General features: G+C 35.5%; 5 protein-coding genes and 1 pseudogene across 6 annotated transcripts; 2 read left to right on the top strand and 4 right to left on the bottom strand.

Moving 5' to 3' along the window:
- The first annotated feature begins 973 nt into the window (after positions 1-973).
- Positions 974-7,075, top strand: LOC126757221 (cytochrome P450 4p1-like). The gene is made up of 8 exons (XM_050470939.1): positions 974-1,297; positions 4,680-4,874; positions 4,941-5,022; positions 5,099-5,199; positions 5,703-5,967; positions 6,035-6,252; positions 6,322-6,636; positions 6,703-7,075. The coding sequence occupies exons 1-8, from the start codon at positions 1,099-1,101 to the stop codon at positions 6,861-6,863; spliced, it is 1,536 nt and encodes a 511-aa protein (XP_050326896.1). The 5' UTR covers positions 974-1,098; the 3' UTR covers positions 6,864-7,075.
- An 88-nt stretch (positions 7,076-7,163) lies between these two features.
- On the bottom strand, positions 7,164-9,608 carry LOC126757224 (uncharacterized). The gene is made up of 4 exons (XM_050470942.1): positions 9,299-9,608; positions 8,954-9,198; positions 7,509-7,619; positions 7,164-7,418 (listed from the first exon to the last, which is right to left on the bottom strand). The coding sequence occupies exons 1-4, from the start codon at positions 9,437-9,439 to the stop codon at positions 7,268-7,270; spliced, it is 648 nt and encodes a 215-aa protein (XP_050326899.1). The 5' UTR covers positions 9,440-9,608; the 3' UTR covers positions 7,164-7,267.
- A 119-nt stretch (positions 9,609-9,727) lies between these two features.
- LOC126757223 (uncharacterized) lies at positions 9,728-10,821 on the bottom strand (annotated as a pseudogene).
- Positions 10,822-10,926: 105 nt separating this feature from the next.
- Positions 10,927-13,951, bottom strand: LOC126757222 (zinc finger protein ubi-d4 B). Of its 2 annotated transcripts, XM_050470941.1 has the most exons (4): positions 13,897-13,951; positions 13,238-13,821; positions 12,795-13,067; positions 10,927-12,731 (listed from the first exon to the last, which is right to left on the bottom strand). In XM_050470941.1, exons 2-4 carry the CDS (start codon positions 13,626-13,628, stop codon positions 11,881-11,883), a joined length of 1,515 nt encoding a protein of 504 aa, XP_050326898.1. In that variant the 5' UTR covers positions 13,629-13,821; positions 13,897-13,951; the 3' UTR covers positions 10,927-11,880. The 2 variants fall into 2 exon arrangements, with proteins under 2 accessions (XP_050326898.1, XP_050326897.1); XM_050470940.1 differs by having other exon boundaries at positions 13,238-13,948.
- Positions 13,952-14,181: 230 nt separating this feature from the next.
- Positions 14,182-15,542, top strand: LOC126755086 (uncharacterized). The gene is made up of 2 exons (XM_050467404.1): positions 14,182-14,273; positions 14,338-15,542. Exon 2 carries the CDS (start codon positions 14,357-14,359, stop codon positions 15,149-15,151), a length of 795 nt encoding a protein of 264 aa, XP_050323361.1. The 5' UTR covers positions 14,182-14,273; positions 14,338-14,356; the 3' UTR covers positions 15,152-15,542.
- LOC126755087 (josephin-like protein) lies at positions 15,444-16,763 on the bottom strand. The gene is made up of 3 exons (XM_050467405.1): positions 16,494-16,763; positions 16,270-16,441; positions 15,444-16,197 (listed from the first exon to the last, which is right to left on the bottom strand). Exons 1-3 carry the CDS (start codon positions 16,567-16,569, stop codon positions 15,843-15,845), a joined length of 603 nt encoding a protein of 200 aa, XP_050323362.1. The 5' UTR covers positions 16,570-16,763; the 3' UTR covers positions 15,444-15,842.
- Between the last annotated feature and the right edge of the window lie 297 nt (positions 16,764-17,060).

Genomic DNA, 17,060 nt, shown 5'->3' with positions numbered 1-17,060 from the left:
AATATAAATCGAATGTTCCACAAAAGAATTTCACATAAAATTTCGATTAGTTAAAAGCAATAAATAAAAAAAAAAACAAATTGCATTCCATAACTGCGTATATTTTGTTTCAATTTTTTGTTACTTTATTGCCTTCTATTTTTAAATTCGTGTGAGTACATATGGACTGTTGAGTAACCCAGCTAACCAAATGTGGAAAGATCCAAATGTTTTTTTAAAAATCAACTATACCAACAATTTCTCAAAATAGGGCTTCGAATAAAAACCTCGCAAGTTCTCATGAATCGCTTTTTGTCAATAAACACACACATTAGAAACCATTGAAATTTTCGATTTCCGATATCTTTTCTAATCCACGACGCTGTAAACATTGCCGTTATTACGAATTTGCATACGAGTTTTCAAAAACATTTATGTGTGTTGTTTTGAATTAAAAATTTCAATAAAAGTTTTCAAAAACATTTGCATATGTTCATTGTTTCGAACCATGACAATGAGTAGGCAATTTTTCTATCACCAGATTTTCAGCACGCGCACTGAGTACTTCAGTATCTTAAAAAGAAAATATGTATTATCTCTGGCTTAGCTTTTTATAGATTCTAAGAGACTTTGAACTAACGGCATAAAATGTATTATTGCTTCCAATCAAATAAATAAACGTGTTAAACGACTTTACAAAATTGCAACTCATCGCGCAGTCAGTAGAACCGGCCGGCTGAGCAGTGGGTGAAAACATATAAAACATAACGCGAACATATATACATACATACACATATACATACCTATATATATCTACTCTGCAATATTTTGAGTTGTATATTAGTCACACTTACTTTACATACACACATATATATATATGCTCGCACGCTTATCCATATCAAAGTAAGAACAAATGTTCTGATTGCTGATAAACAATGGCACGCTCTTGATTTCATCGCTAGCGCTCACTAGACTTGATTAATTCTATGCAATTTCAGTAGCAATTTTGCCTTCTTAGCGAACACACATTTTTTTTGGTTTTCCTTGAGTATTTTGTTTATTGACATTTTTTGTTGGACATTGTAAAATTGCATTAATTTGAATTGTAACGCATACGCCATGGTGTTCTGGACGTTAGTGATTGGTGCGATCATAATCGCTTGGCTCTACAAACTAAATAAGGACTATGTGGTGCTGACATTATTTTCTAAGCGGGTGAAAACAGCTGACGGCACGCCCTTGGAAAATTCAGTGGCGCTGCCCAAAGGACGCACAATATTTGGCAATGCCTTCGATTTCGCTTTATCCCCTGATAACAGTGAGTTTGTGTGTTTATTTAATTTTTCAGAAATTGCAGTGTCATTAAGTAATGAGCGCATTATGATTATGCAAGTAGACTGCGTTGTTAATCCATTACCGTTACCAATACTTACTAAGTACCTGAGTTGTTATTGAACTTGAATGAAGATGAGTCGGCATTTTCAACTTTTTTCAAAAAATTCGCGGACTTTAACTTCTAAAAAAATACTCTTAAGAGTATATATATATTATATATATATATACATATATATATGTTTATTGTAGATTAATGTGATTACATGAAGTAATCATCCACTTTTATTTTTCATATTTTAATATTGCGTTAAATTTACAATTTATAGTAATTGTGGGTGTCTTCATCACTGTTCAGCAATTGGATCAAAGTTCATACAGTTGTTGTACATATGCTTTTAATTGAATCATCATTATATCATCATCGATTTCGGTATTTTAATTTTACTATTTGTTGACTACTATTAAAATTGGCATTGTTTTGTATTCAAAAAAACAAGTTTGAAAACTTAATAGGTTAGATTATTAAATTAATTGTTGACAAAACTTGAAATTAAAAACTGTTGCGTAAGCCTACATTCATTATTTGACGACACCGTTAATGGCTTACAATACAATTTGGTAACTTATTCAATTTATTAAGACTACAGTGCAGTACACGTAGTTCGATCGATAAATTATCTTTCCAAAATATTTATTGCAATTGCAAAATCAACCTCATTTACTGAAAAGAGAAGCATGTGATATAAACCATGGAAAGCTCAACCAGAGAATCGGAATTTAATAATGGGTTGTCAAAAAAGTCTTGCGGTATTTTTATTGAATTTTTTTTTTTTATTGAAATTGAAATGAATTTTTGATGACTCATGCCCAGCTCTTGGCCGATGCTACGGCTGCTACTATGCCGGTCTCTTTCGACCAATTCACCGATTTTATCGCAATTTTCGACGACAGGCTTTCCGGAGCGTGGCGCATCTTCGACCATCTCTACACCAGAACGAAAACGTTGAAACCATCGTTGTGCGGTGGAAATGGAAACTGTATCGTGTCCATAAACTGCACAAATTTTATTAGCGGCTTGAGATGCATTTTTGCCTTTATCGTAGTAGTACTGTAAAATATGCCGTGTTTTCTCTTTATTTTGCTCCATGTTTGCGACGCTATAGCTCACGAACGACTTAAAAGAAACGGCAATCAATCAAGCGCGTGAAATGAGCTTTCCAAAAAGGTATAGCATGACCCGATGCGACGAATAAAACTAGAACTACGTGCTTTCAGCGCCAATTAGCGAAAATCCGCAAGACTTTTTTGACAACCTATTATAATTGGGAGATGGGGTGCAGACCAGCCTATATACCAACTCCGCTAAATCATTAATATAATTGCATGGTTAAAAAAAAGACGGCTGGGAAATCGGAAATCACTATACAGTGTACATTGAGGGCAGAGAAAAGTCTGAGCTATTTGTATTGACCTTTGACATTACTCAGATATACTCGAGAATAGATTTTCAAGCAAAAACGGTTTGGGATATCAATGAAATTCTTTATTCCTGTGAAATTATATTCAATGTCATTATGTATGAAACTCAATTTCTTTTGCATGGTCACCACGGGTACTCTTGCAGAAGTCCAGAGGCTGAAACCAATTTTCAACGGTTTTCAAGCAAAAATCGGCCGATACTGCTGTAATTTCACGTTCGATATTCGTACGAAGTTCATCAATCGTCGCTGACTTGTTGGCATAGACCATGTACTTGACGTAGCCCCACAGGAAATAGTCTAACGGCGTCAAATCGCACGACCGAGACGCCAATTGACTGGGCCATTTCGTGAGATAACACGTTCACCAAACTTGGTTTTGTGACGCCATACTGATGGAACCACATATGGTCCATGTCCATATTATCCAATTCACGCCAAAAATATACGATTATGATTGAGCGGTAGCGATTCCCATTCATAATAACATGCCGGTCTTGATCATCACGGAAGAAGTACGGCCAATGAGGCTGCCAGCCCAGAAACCGCACCAAATCGTAATTTTTTCGAGATGCAATGGTGACTCATGGACTACGTGTGGATTGGATCAGGATATTATACATGACCAATAACCCACATTTAGCTTATTGGCAAAGCTAGTCAGCCAGAAATGAGCCTCATCGTTGAAGATGATTTTTCGATGAAAACCCGGATCATTTTCAAGTTGTTGCTCAGCCCAATTCCCGAACATATGACGATTTGGTAGTCAAGCGGCTTCAGTTCCTGCGTCAATTTGATCTTGTTAGGATGTAAGCCAAAATCGTTTCGCAAAATTCGCCTCAACGACGTCACAAAGATGCCCAACGCTTGGGAACGACGTGTGAGAGACTGGTTTGGGTCTTTCTCAATTGAAGCGCTAGCGGAAACAATATTCTCGACACTACGGGCACTCCTTTGTCCCACTGGCTCGGGAACATTTTGTATTGTGTCTGTGGATTCAAAGTTTTCCACCAGATGCTAAATTGTTGATCTGACAGGACGATTATGACGACCATAAATTGGACGTAGCGCTCTTAAAGTTGAGACCACTGACTCCGAATTTCGGTAGTAAATTTTAATATTTTCGACTCGTTGTTGGATCGTATATCTTTCCATGATGAAATGGCAAACTTTACTCAAGATAAATGTCAAAAGAGCTGGAAAAAATATTGCGTCGTTTGCTGTCCCTATTATTCTTCTTTTCTGGCGTTCTTTTTGAAAACTCCGCTAAATGAGTGCTAAAGCAATATGTGAACCGATTTCATACATTGTCAGCATTAAGTTTTAGTGTATCGAATATTATATATTTACTTAAGATTGCTAAGGCAATTTATATGTAGTATATTGACCGATATATACGATATAATGTCCGTTGAAAGAGTGAAACTCTTACATAAGTTATATGGGAGTAGAGGAATATATTGACCCGCTTGAAATTCTATAAGATAGCTTAAGTATTGATAAATATGTCATATAGGTACATATATATTATAAAGAAAACCTTCTTATTTTAGGTACTTCGAAACCAGGAAACATTCACTCGACTTTATCTATTTTTGATAGAAAGACACAACGTTGTCTATATTAGAAAGCCACGCTCTTTAAAGTTCATTAAGATAACTCACAATCCTGTATTGACCGATAACATACTGTATGGAATCAATCGGAAGTTCGAAAATTTGTATATTATGTATATGGGGGCTATGGAAAGCTGTCTCTATTTTACCCTTTTTTTGCACTAGGACACAAATAGAGATATCTAGTTTCATTATTATACGATCTCGTCATCCTGCTCATTTTTATATACATTTGTATATAACTAAGTATATACTTTAAATTTCCTTGCAGTGTTCGACTTCTCGCGCCAACTTGCTGATGAAATGAAGCGCAGTTATCTACAATATGGATTATTCACATCTTTTTACAACATAATCACCGCTGAGGATGCTGAACTAGTGATGAACGATCAGAGTCTGATTAAGAAGAGTATTATTTATAATTTTTTGGTGCCGTTCTTGAATAGAGGACTGCTGACGTCATCAGGTACAGTATTCATTTGAGAATATGTTATTTGGGGTAAATACTTTGCTAATTTCTCCAATGTCTTAGGTAAAAAATGGCACTCTCGTAGAAAAATGCTGACTCCTGCCTTCCACTTTAATATACTTGGACAATTTGAAGAAATTTTTAAGTGAGTTTTTGTTAGTCTGAATATATTTATTCTAAATAAATATATATTTATTTATATGTATATACATTCGTTTCAGAGAAGAGAGTAAAAAATTTGTGGAGAGCTTGGAAGCCGGCGATTTGAGTTCTGTAACCTTAAACGATATCATACCAAAATTTACACTGAACGCCATTTGTGGTAAGCTTTAAAAAATAACAAGCATATCTTCAAATATTTTTAAGTGATAAATTTTGATATTAGAAATTAGCCGAAAAGTAGCTATTTTCCTATAACATGTTATGTTTATGCGTGGGAAAATGAAAGATACATACATATAAGATAATGAACCATACTCTGAAGTCTTCTTTATTGGCGTAGACACGGCTCACGCGGTTATAACCGATATTTAAAGTAGTCCGCGTCAAATTTGATTAGATCCTAGTAGAAAATCTATAATTCAAAGAACGAACTGCACATTAACCACTCTTAATTTTAATAATAGTTAGGCTTTCAAATAAGCATATCTCGAAAAGTCATAGAACTTGTTGTGGATTCATATTTTTAGAGTTTTATCTATCGAAACGTGACTTAAATTTATCAGGCCTTACAAATAAAAGTTCATCTTAAAAGGATCATTTCTGATTTAGACTTTACTGAGTAATAAGTGAAATTTTTTTTCAATCCCTTACCTCGCTTTACAGAGACCGCATTGGGTGTCAAGTTGGATGAGCAAATGAATGCCGATCAATACCGTGCCAGCTTCAAAATGATCGAAGAAGTATTCTTGATGCGTTTCCGTAATCCATTTTATATCCTCGATTCCTTATATAAAGTATTCTTAGCGCCTAAAATTGCGAAACACATTTCAATTGTGCAGAATTTCTCCAGTGAGGTAATTGACAAGCGACGTCAAGTTTTCGCGGAAGAGCCAGAGCATAGTGAAGACAAGGCGGATGACAACCAAAGGTATGTGGGTTTGAAACAAAATTTCACAAATTACTACTAAAATAACAACCATTTTATACTTTATTAGCTTCTATACGAAAAAACGCTACGCCATGTTGGACACATTGCTGCGCGCCGAACGCGATGGACTCATTGACCATGTGGGCATCTGTGAGGAAGTGGACACATTTATGTTTGAAGGCTACGACACCACATCAATGGCGCTCTTATTTTCACTTATGAACCTTTCATTGTATCCGGAAATGCAAGAACGCTGCTATCAAGAAATACTTGAACATGTTGAAGGTTCGTACCCGCTTTGCTTGGTTGTCTCTTTGCAAATTATCCATAAGTTTTTTTATCATTCGCCAACAGATGATTTGAGCCAATTGGACATTCAGCAGCTAGCCAAACTGAAGTATCTGGAGTGTTTCATTAAGGAGACCCTACGTCTATACCCCTCAGTGCCGGTTATAGGGCGTGAGGTTGCGAATGACACCCGCCTTGCCAATAACCTAATATTGCCGAAAGGTTCTCAAGTAATCATACATATAATAGATATCCACCGAAGTGCTAAGTACTATGAGAATCCTAAAAAATTCGATCCGGAACGTTTCACGCCTGAAGCGTCAGCCGGTCGACATCCTTTCGCGTACGTGCCATTCAGCGCAGGACAAAGAAATTGTATCGGTATGTATTGCAGGCTTTACTTTTCTTCAAATATGTATGTATGTTAAATTATATATCTTTTGGTAGGACAAAAATTCGCTATGCTGGAGCTCAAGACGGTTTTGGTTAACATCATAAAGAAATTCAAAATTTTACCTCTGAAGAAGGATCAAGATGTAAAGCTCGAAGCCGGCATGATTATAAGGACACCAAATATCATTAAAGTGAAATTGGAAAAAAGAGTTTAAAGAGAGGAGAAAAAGAATTTTTAAGTGACCAAGCTACATCAGTGAATTTAGTGAATCAAACTTTAATTTATAAAATATACAGTATTGTTTTCTAAAAATTTGTGTGAATTTGACAGCTGTCAACTGATCAGCTGTCTTATAATCAATTCAACCCAATGTTCATGTTTTCTGTTTTATATGTAAATAAATATTTCTTGCACTTTTGTGTTTAATTTATTGTGGTTATTTTTTTATTAAAGTTTGCTCTGGAGTTTGTTATACTTATACAAACATATACAATTGTTCAAGAATTATATAATATTTTAATGATGTCTCAAAATAAATTAAATTAAATTACTAATTTTAAAATATTCTTGATAAAATGTATGATTTTGCGCTAGATTTGAAATTAAATGTAAACATTTTCACGATTCTACTTTGAGCACACTTGATATCCAATCCAATATACTAATTTTACAGTTGTAAAAACCGCAATCACCGGAACTGCTGCCGATTTTCTCTGCTTCTATATATTGTACACTTTGTGGCGTCGCTTGGTCAACGGAGCTACTAGGGCTAGATAAGATTTAAATTCATTATTTTTTTATTATTATCTGTCTTAGTATTTAACCAATGAAAGTTATATAAAAACCGTAAGTTAAATACCTCAGCAAAATATGCACAATCTGTTCGAAGACACCATGAAGTCGTTGAAAACTCAGCGAGCTCGCTTCACATATCGCTTTAAGTACGCATTCAGTGCCGCTATAGCCGTAGCTTTAATAAAAAAAATTTAATATAAAATAAAATAAATTATAGATTTTTATTTTACATATGGATCAGGTTTTACAAATATGTTAGAGAAACTCTTTACAACCGAGCAATAATTACGCCTTAAAAATCGCTCACCCGAAACCGGTTTCAGACTCATTGTCTCTAAAGTAAAGTTGTTCAGAATGATCCGAAAACATTTTCCGCTCGATTTTTCCTCTTTTAGCTCCCTGTAAATCAAACCGTTCTAATGTACATATCTGATAAACGACTTACATGTGAACAGTTCTTTCTAGCAAACAATCGAACAGTGTGAAAATGGGTGAAATCTACCGACTCACGACTACCCGTATATCAAAATATTAAATTCTGTCGGATTCCATACAATTCCTCTTCTTTATTGGCGAGTTTACAACAGCAAGCTAGTCGATAATCCAAGCTAAGTCATGTCCTTCTCCAACTGGTCTTTACAATGTGGTGGTAGTCTTCCTCTGCTTACTCTCAGAGATGGAGTGATTAATCCAACCGAACTACATGACCTAACCAGCGAACCGCTGTCTCTTAACTCGCTAAACTGTGTCAACAAGATATACGACAAATCTTTTTTGACGTATGTATGTATATAACTTTTCACCAAATGGTGCTTTCAGGGTATAGCACCCTTCTGTTAAAAATCAACACCGGATACCTAATTTGAAGCTCTCAGTATTTATGAGTATGTGTAATAAATGAAACTTCGTCTTATATGCGTACGACATGGTCTAATTACATATGATCCAACCCCATCGATACAGCATTTTTCTTGGGATTCCCATCACAATCTGTATATACGCGAACTACTCTCTCAGTTTTTGAGATATCGATATGAAATTTTGCACTCTTCTTTTTCTCCACAAGAAACTACTCATTTGTCGGAGCCGCCGATATCGGACCACTATAACATATAGCTGTCATACAAACTGACCGATCAAAATCAAGTTCTTGCATGGAAAACTTTTTTATTTGGTGGGATATCTTAACCGAATTTGGCACGAATTATTGCTTAAAGCAGCATTACAACCTCCAAAGATATTATGCAGATCGGACTACTATAGCATATAGCTGCCGTACAAACTGACCGATAAAGATTGGTCTTAATATGGAAAACTTTTTATTTGACGAGTTATCATCACAAAATTTGGCACAGAAGAACTGCCCAAAGCAAGGCAACACCACAATCTCCGAGGAATTTATTGAGATCGGAGCCACTTTATAGTACATTTATTACAAGAAATGACCTTTATGTGTATTATAGCTTCGGTGTATCCGAAGTTAAATTTTTTTCTTTTCTGTAATGTTACCTATCAAGTCGTTGAGCAATACACGAATATAAATTCCAACGCAGCTTCGATGATCGCGATTCCCAGCCATAATGACCATGATTACCATGATATGTAGCATTGTATTCACTTTTATACTCGGGATAAAATGGATTTTCACGATAAGTAGTAACGTTATAGGGCAGAAAAAATTGTCCCTTCAGGGTATAACCGACGGTAAGAGATTCATACTCCAGATCCGCTGGTACGCCAATGCCGGCAATAAACTAAATATATAAAATTTCATTAAAAAATTGTAATATTTACTAAAACCAATAATATTTGCTGCTCGTTAATGTCATTAAAAGGTGTGTGCTCATAACTTACAAGCAAACGCGTAGGCGCTTGTCGCGGATATATCAGCCACCGCTTACTCCTGAGTAAACTAGTGCTCTCAATCAGCATATTATTACTGCTGTTGAGTGTGACAAACACAAACACCCAAAAGCTTAGAGAACAACCAATCATTGTGAAGAATTAAAGGCAACTAAAGCCTCGGCTAAGCCAACCACTAATGTAGATTCTATGCAGAATTTCTTTCTGTACACATTTTTGCATGAACATGCATAAATTTATGCTGAAATGGGGTGCAACATCACGCTGCCAAGGTGAGAATGCTAATTGCATGGAAAAGACTTCACACCTGCGCACTAAACGACGCTTTTACTTCATTACAGACTGCTGTGCCAACACTTAAATTTAACACTGCCTAAGTAAATGTTGATTAAAAAACGTTAGGTTGTTGTTTTTTTTTGTTTTTGTTGCATTCATGCCACCATTTATTTTCGCGAGCATTCAAACTACTAGATTTTCACATATATTATGCCTGGACGAGATGAAAACAGAAAAAACTAGCTAAACAGTCGGTGTGAGTTTGAGCGCATGCGCAACTGCACACATACATACATTGCATACATTCTAGACAAAGTGGAGAAAACATGCGTTATCTATTAATCATTAAAAAATATAGTACACTTGAAATTTGTTCACGCTCTAAAGAGAAAAAACATTGACCGATTACACATAAACGTAGTTGCACTAGCAGTTGCAAGCCTATACATGCGTGTGTGTGTATGTAATTAACTACAATTTAATAGTTGCGCTGCAAGATGCGACGTTTGGCCTGATCCTCTTCCGTTTTCAAACTGCTCTTTTTCACATGCAATTGCCAGGCGTCGCTCAATTGAAAAATGTCGACCAGCGTCTTGAAGGACACGCTCTTCTTCGGGTTATATGGACGATGATGTGTTTGGTTGTGACTGCGCTCATGTGCATATGCTTGCTGACGCTGTTGTTGACCTTCCAATTGTTGCAAGGCATCCGCTTCACTAGCAAGGCTCTCTTGCTCATACTCTTCTTCTTGTACACACATATAGGTGGCGGAGTCAGTTTCCGTTACACAACCTTCGTCGCTTAAAGTCTCTGCTGTAACAGTTTTCATAGCCTCTGTTTGCCCGTCGTCTTGTTGGTCATCATTTGGTGCTTGTTGCAATATTTTTCTTCATGCTGTTGCAATTGTTGTTGTTGTGTTTGCGTTTCGTCTTCCATAATAACTAAGCTGCTTAATATTTGTATTTCCGAATTTTTTGTTGATTTTATTTAAAAAAAAAGTGTAGGATTAAACAACACAAATAATAATTGAGTTCATGAAAAGCAATTTTTTCAAATATAAAAAAAAAATTGTTCGAGTTCAACGGTGAAAAGTATAAATAATACAACAAAAAGATTACGTGCTTGTTTGTGTGTATTCCCAATGGAAAATTTTGCTCAATCAAATTTTGAGTTTTGAAATTAAAATTTTTCGATTCAAAATTTTCATTAGAAACTTGCTTCAAGTAATGATTTGTTATTGAAATTGTTTCTAAAAGTTTTAATCAAGCAATATTGTGTATTGTATTACTATACCCATAACGAAGTTTGCCCCTAAAGTTGTAAAAATTTATCAACAACCAAGCTTATTGTGTTGAAAGTAAGGATTTATTCTTATTAAGCTCATCATGACGATAATTGTGAGCGCACATTGCAATAAATATTAATGAGTTGCACTATATACCCATTTATGCGTACTTTCAAATGTTTATATGTATTGGTATATGGTTGTACAGCTGAATATTTATCATATTATAATTAAACTAATTTCAATAATTAAATTTGCAATTATTGCCCAAAATTTGGAAGATAGTTTGAATTTTAGCAAATTACAGTTATAAACTTATAAAATGTATATTTATTTATAATTCACACATTACACTTACAAGTTTACTGAACTAAATAGAAATTGAGATTAATTGCAATACCATGTTCGTCATTACTTTTACTGATCATATATAGATTTATCAGCCAAATTCAATATGATTTTAATATATTTGCACAAAGAAACATATAAAAGCAAAATACTTGTATCGTGCCATTAATTGGGCCTTCCAGATACAATACTATTATATACTTCACGGTTAAAAGTTGATTAAGTTGCTTAGATTAGCGGCGGCATAATGGGCATTATATGACTAATTAATAATCTAAAACACAAAAAGTTGCCATTGTATGAATCTTTTTCACTTAAACTAAGTTAAAATAAGAAAAAATTACATGAAAGCTCTTAAAAATGTTGTGACGCTGTCAGTTGACATTTGAAAATTAAATTAAAAGGAAAAATGTAATAAAAAATGTAAACAATGCAATATGACGTTACTTTAAGTATTAATATGCGACAATACTGCACTTTTAACTTAAAACGAAAATATAAATGAGAAAACTTTATATATTTGTATAAGACCAAGTCGCAGTGCTCCGCTTTAAACAATTTCGTGCTCTTAATTCAACTCAGTCTATTTCCATTGTTGCTATTTACTGGAAGTGGTATTCATTATGTTTGTTTATATTTCGTTGGCCATCGCTTTTAAGCTTTATTATTTTTCATCCTTATGAAACTCATCCATACAAAGTTTACAGCTCCACGAACCCTCGGGCGGCGTTATTAATGGTGGTGACAAACAGTACATATGATAGCCGCGATCACAATCGTCACAGAATAACAATTGATCATCATTGTCCGAAGTGCCACATATGGAACAATATTTGCATTCGATGCATTGCCAGCGATAACGTTTCACCGAGATAATCATATTTGGCGTAAACTGTAGACAAGAGGGATGACCGGAACGTCCGCAATCTGAACATGACACTAATTCTTCGGGTAAATTTGTCTTTTTGTTCTCACGCTGATCACCCAAACAGAAATCGCAATAAGTTGATGGCGTGGCTACCTCGCGATCGGTGCGCAGTTTATTTTTAAGATCTTTCTTTACGGCACCACCAGCTGCAACAACTGGAGCAGCAACACTTGCAGCCACTGTCACAGGTGGTGTAACAGTTGGTGCGGCAGCGACAGTTGTAACACCACTAACAGCACTTGTACTGGGTAGTACGGGCGCAACAACATCAGTAGTGACAGCAGCGGCAGTGGCCACTACATTCGGTTCGCTTATGGTTTTATCGAAAGTTGTGCCCGCACTCGGTGCAGCAGTAGTTGGCATTACAATTGCCGATTGTGAAGTTTCATCATTCGTACCAATCGGCGAAGCTGAGTTCGAGTTGCTAATCTCCATGCTAGAAGCTACAGCACTAGCTGCTGCCGCCACAGCAGCAGCCGCGGCAGCTGCCGCAGCAGCTGTATTTGCATTGTTGTTATTGGCATTACTAGCGCCACCACGTCGACGACCACCACCTTCACCATCTGCGTTATTGCGCCGACGACTGCCTATAAAGGAAAACGTAAATATAAACATTTGAAGTTTTTTCATTTTAAATTAATTTAACATACCGCCACCTTTACGACCACGTTTTGGTGTGCCATCAGCAGTTGCTGTACTTTTGCGAGCAGAGCGTGAACCGCGCTTACGTTTACCACGGCTACTATACGCTATATCATCGTAGTCATTATCTGATTCAAAATCTTCCTCGAAATCATCGACATGGTGATAGTGCGACATGTCAATGTCCTCATGGAACCAATCCTTTTCTGGATTGGCATGCGAATCTTTGCTGTCATTATCACCTGAAGCACTCATAGAATTACCATCTGCTGCGACGATTGCTAACAAGTATAAAAGTGATAACATAAATACAAAGATAAGTAGAAATTAAAGCGATTGTTTACAAAACAAATACAGCAAGCACTTTTATTGACTCTGTTTTTTGCCATTGCAATGGGCTCAATGTAACAACGCATTTCAAAAGTTATAGTTATACCATAAATATGCCTACCTGCACTTTCTGTTTGATAATGATCGCGCCCTGAGGCATTGCCAGTGGATTGATGGTAATGTGGTTCACGATACTGGTAGGCCCGGTAACTATGGTGATGATTAAGCAAATACTGACGTTTCGGTTTGCGCCAACGTGCTGATGGATAAGTGTATATTTGGCCGTCCCGAAAACCAGGCATACGTTGACGTTGTTTCATGAATAAAGCACAATGTGTCTGCGCAACACCAGTTTGCGGATCCAAAAATGGCATACGTAGACGACGTTCGATACACAATCGTGTATTGAAGTTTTCACTATTTTCCAATATTTCCTTGTACGCTGAGTCATTTAGAAAATTCTGTATTTTCTCAAAGTTGTTGAGATTTACAACTTCAATTTCGGAAGCCATTATCCCTTTTACTCTGCTTTTGAATTAATTCTCGACAAAGTTGAATGGACTACTTTTACGTATATTTGTATGCGTGTGAATCTGTGTGTTTGCACAAAACAGTCTGGCAGATATCGAAGGTTGTTTTATACCACCTTCGAAGTGTTCAATATTCCGAAACGATACCACTAATTTGGTTACGTTTTTTTAAACTCTTTTAGTTACAATATACAAAAAGAACAATGTTTTCTTATTAAAAATACATTTTTCACTTTTCACAAATGTATACCTTAAATAAAAGCAAAAACTTCAGGTGCGTCTCTAACAAAGCGAGTACACAAAGAAAACACAGAGACAAGCTGCCATATGTTTGACAAAAATATTTAAAATTTTGCGTGATTTTTGAGTTTCTTCATTTGATTTTTGGTGAGTGAGCTTCCAAAACTATATGCACACAAAATTTTCATACAATAAATATAAAATAAATCTAAAAAACTTTGTGGTCTGTTTAGTAAAAATATTGCCCAAATAAAGACGAATACAAGAGAAAGCTTACATTTGTAAACATAAAACATCAGATTGCTAATGTGGCAACTATTGAGGCCAGTGTGTCATTCAATTTTTGATTTGGGCGTGGAAAAGGAACAAAAACAATTTTGTTTTCTAGTGAGATTTTTATTTTCGTTAATAACTTTATTGTAGCATATTTAATTGGATTCTTTTTTTTAAGTTTGTGATAAATAACCATCATGGGCGCCAGTAATCGCACAACACGCATAGCAGTTGGAATTTCGGCTATATCATTTATATTGTTTCTAATTGCATTCGTCACACCCTACTGGCTAATTACAGATGGTCGTATTGACAATCCTCGCTTTACAAATCTTGGACTATGGGAAGTGTGTTTCCGAAATTTCCAGGATATACATCGATTCTACGATACCGTCTTTAATGGATGCATGTGGGTATTCGAGGAAGAATATTACATTATACACGATTTTCTTCTACCAAGTTTCTATGTTGCTGTGCAAGTTTTTGCAACACTCTGCTTTGTGTTGTGTCTCATCGCTTTGCCGCTGACATTATCATTTTTGCGTACCTCTCGTGACGACGACCGTTATGTGTTCCTACTGTTAACTATTGGATCCTTCCAAGTACTAGCTTCAATATTCGGCTTTATCGCTGTTGTAATATTCGGTGCGAAAGGAGATTCCCGTGATTGGATGCCAGGATGGCAAAACAATGATATGGGTTGGTCATTTGCTTTAGCTGTGGTTGGTGGCGTCATGTTATTACCAGCCGGTGTATTATATATAGTGGAAGCACGTCGTGAACGTTATCGTCATTTAAATGAAATTAGTAATCGTGATATAAGTGAATATGGCGGTCCCACAGATGAGTTTTACCAACAACAGGCGCAACAATATTTTGCACCGGAACCAACTAGACCAAGGCGTCCACCACCCGGTCAGAGTACATCTGCCGCTGCTGCTGCAGCAGCCGCTGCACTACCCAAAGCTGGTGGAATACAAACCGACATCTGAGAAATATTTCACTAAACTATAAAAACAAAATATTTTATTTACGAACATGAATCTCGAAAATCCGTCCATTTTTTTAATGAGTTCGGCAAAATGGCCAATAATCATCATGTTACGTCTAGTTTTTAGTCAATTAGTATTTCTACTCCAGTACAAGTATCGACAAAGTTTATGTAATGTCTAAAACATGTTTTATAAACATCATACGTCCGTTTCGAATAAATATGTATATGAATATACATATCTTTTAATTTAAAAATCTAAAAAAATATATACATATATTGATTACACGATAAACTTTTGTCTTTTATACATTGTTATATTCGTAAATTATGTCTTTTATACATATATAATTTTTACAGAACTCTAATAAAGATTTTTACATACAAATTTATATATACAGTTATTGTTTTAATTCAATTGATTGAATAATACGAAATATTTGTATAGTTGACATTGCGCTTCTGTTCCACACTTGTACATTATTGGTTTCTGGGGTTTCGCAAAAGTTTGTTCGAGACTTATTATATTATCCTTAATTCTTAAGAATTGCATGTAGAAAATAGTATCAAGCAGTGAGAGAAATCATTTGAATTGCACGAAAGCCGTTAACATTTTAAGCTGTCGCATTTTACTTAATATTTTTATAAGATGTAAACGACTAGAGAACACATAAATTTGTCTCAATCTTCCTTTAGGCTATATGGCCGGAGCCATTCCGGTCGCTTGGCGGTTTCGCTATTGTCTCAGATTTCAACCAATTCGCATTTTGTTGTTCGCTAGACGTTGACGTTTTCTCAACTATAACGAACAATTCCCGCTTGTTTGTTTCTAGTTGTGCCCTCAGATAGGCTATTAAATCAGTCTCGCCCCCAATGCATTCGGGCTCCCGCAATTTCGAGTCTAAATTGTAGTACTTGCCATCGATACGACGTACGGCTATCCAGTGACGTTTTTGCAATGGCAATGTGACGAATGCGAATTTGTAGTCCGAAGGCACGTTAAGAATGAAACCGACAATTGCATCCAAATCAATGCAGGACGGGTCTCTACAGATGTGTAAATATAATGAAATAATGTCGTAAGCAAATAATTTTGGTTAATTACTATTTTTCATTTACTTGCGTTTATCAAACCAAACTGCTTCGCAGTTCCGCAATTGTAGTGCCGTCATGATAACATTAATGTCATAATTGCCTAAACCCAACGGCGAACGATGTGGATTGATCCAAACATTTGGACTTAGGTCGTTGCATATTTGATCCAATTGTTCTTTCGTGTAGGACTGTTCACCTTTAATAGATGTTTCTAATATAAAATGTTGGAATAACAGAATATATATTACCTTGGAAAAGATTATTGAGCGTATGAAGCGCGCATAGCTGACGCGTCTGTCTTTCGTGGTAAATATTTGTTGGCATTATCGGGCACTCACTGGCTACTTTATGATACTTAGCTGTCAATATCTCATTGATTAATTTGCATTTATTTACAGTGCGTAAATTTTTTGTGAACTTTGTTGTTCCCGTCGCCTTTATTTATATTTTTATTTATTTTCTTAGTTGTATTACACCTAAAAAGTCATTCATGATTTTTGTATAACTAATTGTGACTTACATACTATAAAAAAGAGGAAGCATGCGTTATTGTGAAACGCAAATTACAACAGTGATGGAAAACGCATTGTGTGGAACAATTATTAATCAAAGCTGTTTTGAAAAATATTTATTTTATTGTGTATAAATTATTTTTATTTAACTGTTTTACGTACGCTTCCTACTCACATTCACTAGATTTTTCTTAATCTTATGAAATATTAAACTTACATCTTCTTTGGCTGTCAGCACGAAAATCCCTCAATTCATTGCAAAAATCCATTAAAAATATTTAATGTCAATCGTTAAAGTCAGAC

This window comes from Bactrocera neohumeralis, chromosome 4 (assembly GCF_024586455.1).
Source record: "Bactrocera neohumeralis isolate Rockhampton chromosome 4, APGP_CSIRO_Bneo_wtdbg2-racon-allhic-juicebox.fasta_v2, whole genome shotgun sequence".
Classification (NCBI taxonomy): Eukaryota; Metazoa; Arthropoda; class Insecta; order Diptera; family Tephritidae; genus Bactrocera; species Bactrocera neohumeralis.
The sequence above is the reverse complement of the archived record's forward strand: the minus strand, read 5'-3'. Positions and strand labels throughout refer to the sequence as shown.

What these genes read in the sequence shown, in the direction of transcription:
- LOC126757224 (XM_050470942.1), bottom strand. Translation starts at nt 9,439, where the DNA reads ATGATTGGTTGTTCTCTAAGCTTTTGGGTGTTTGTGTTTGTCACACTC. An exon ending in AAGCGCCTACGCGTTTGCTT is followed by an intron (nt 9,199 to 9,298) that starts GTAAGTTATGAG and finishes TTATATATTTAG; the next exon opens with TTTATTGCCGGCATTGGCGT. An exon ending in ATTGTGCATATTTTGCTGAG is followed by an intron (nt 7,419 to 7,508) that starts GTATTTAACTTA and finishes AATCTTATCTAG; the next exon opens with CCCTAGTAGCTCCGTTGACC.
- LOC126757221 (XM_050470939.1), top strand. Translation starts at nt 1,099, where the DNA reads ATGGTGTTCTGGACGTTAGTGATTGGTGCGATCATAATCGCTTGGCTC. An exon ending in TACACTGAACGCCATTTGTG is followed by an intron (nt 5,200 to 5,702) that starts GTAAGCTTTAAA and finishes CTCGCTTTACAG; the next exon opens with AGACCGCATTGGGTGTCAAG. An exon ending in AGGACAAAGAAATTGTATCG is followed by an intron (nt 6,637 to 6,702) that starts GTATGTATTGCA and finishes ATCTTTTGGTAG; the next exon opens with GACAAAAATTCGCTATGCTG.
- LOC126757222 (XM_050470941.1), bottom strand. Translation starts at nt 13,628, where the DNA reads ATGGCTTCCGAAATTGAAGTTGTAAATCTCAACAACTTTGAGAAAATA. An exon ending in TTATCAAACAGAAAGTGCAG is followed by an intron (nt 13,068 to 13,237) that starts GTAGGCATATTT and finishes TATACTTGTTAG; the next exon opens with CAATCGTCGCAGCAGATGGT. An exon ending in ACGTGGTCGTAAAGGTGGCG is followed by an intron (nt 12,732 to 12,794) that starts GTATGTTAAATT and finishes TTTCCTTTATAG; the next exon opens with GCAGTCGTCGGCGCAATAAC.
- LOC126755086 (XM_050467404.1), top strand. Translation starts at nt 14,357, where the DNA reads ATGGGCGCCAGTAATCGCACAACACGCATAGCAGTTGGAATTTCGGCT.
- LOC126755087 (XM_050467405.1), bottom strand. Translation starts at nt 16,569, where the DNA reads ATGCCAACAAATATTTACCACGAAAGACAGACGCGTCAGCTATGCGCG. An exon ending in GCTCAATAATCTTTTCCAAG is followed by an intron (nt 16,442 to 16,493) that starts GTAATATATATT and finishes CATCTATTAAAG; the next exon opens with GTGAACAGTCCTACACGAAA. An exon ending in GTTTGGTTTGATAAACGCAA is followed by an intron (nt 16,198 to 16,269) that starts GTAAATGAAAAA and finishes ACACATCTGTAG; the next exon opens with AGACCCGTCCTGCATTGATT.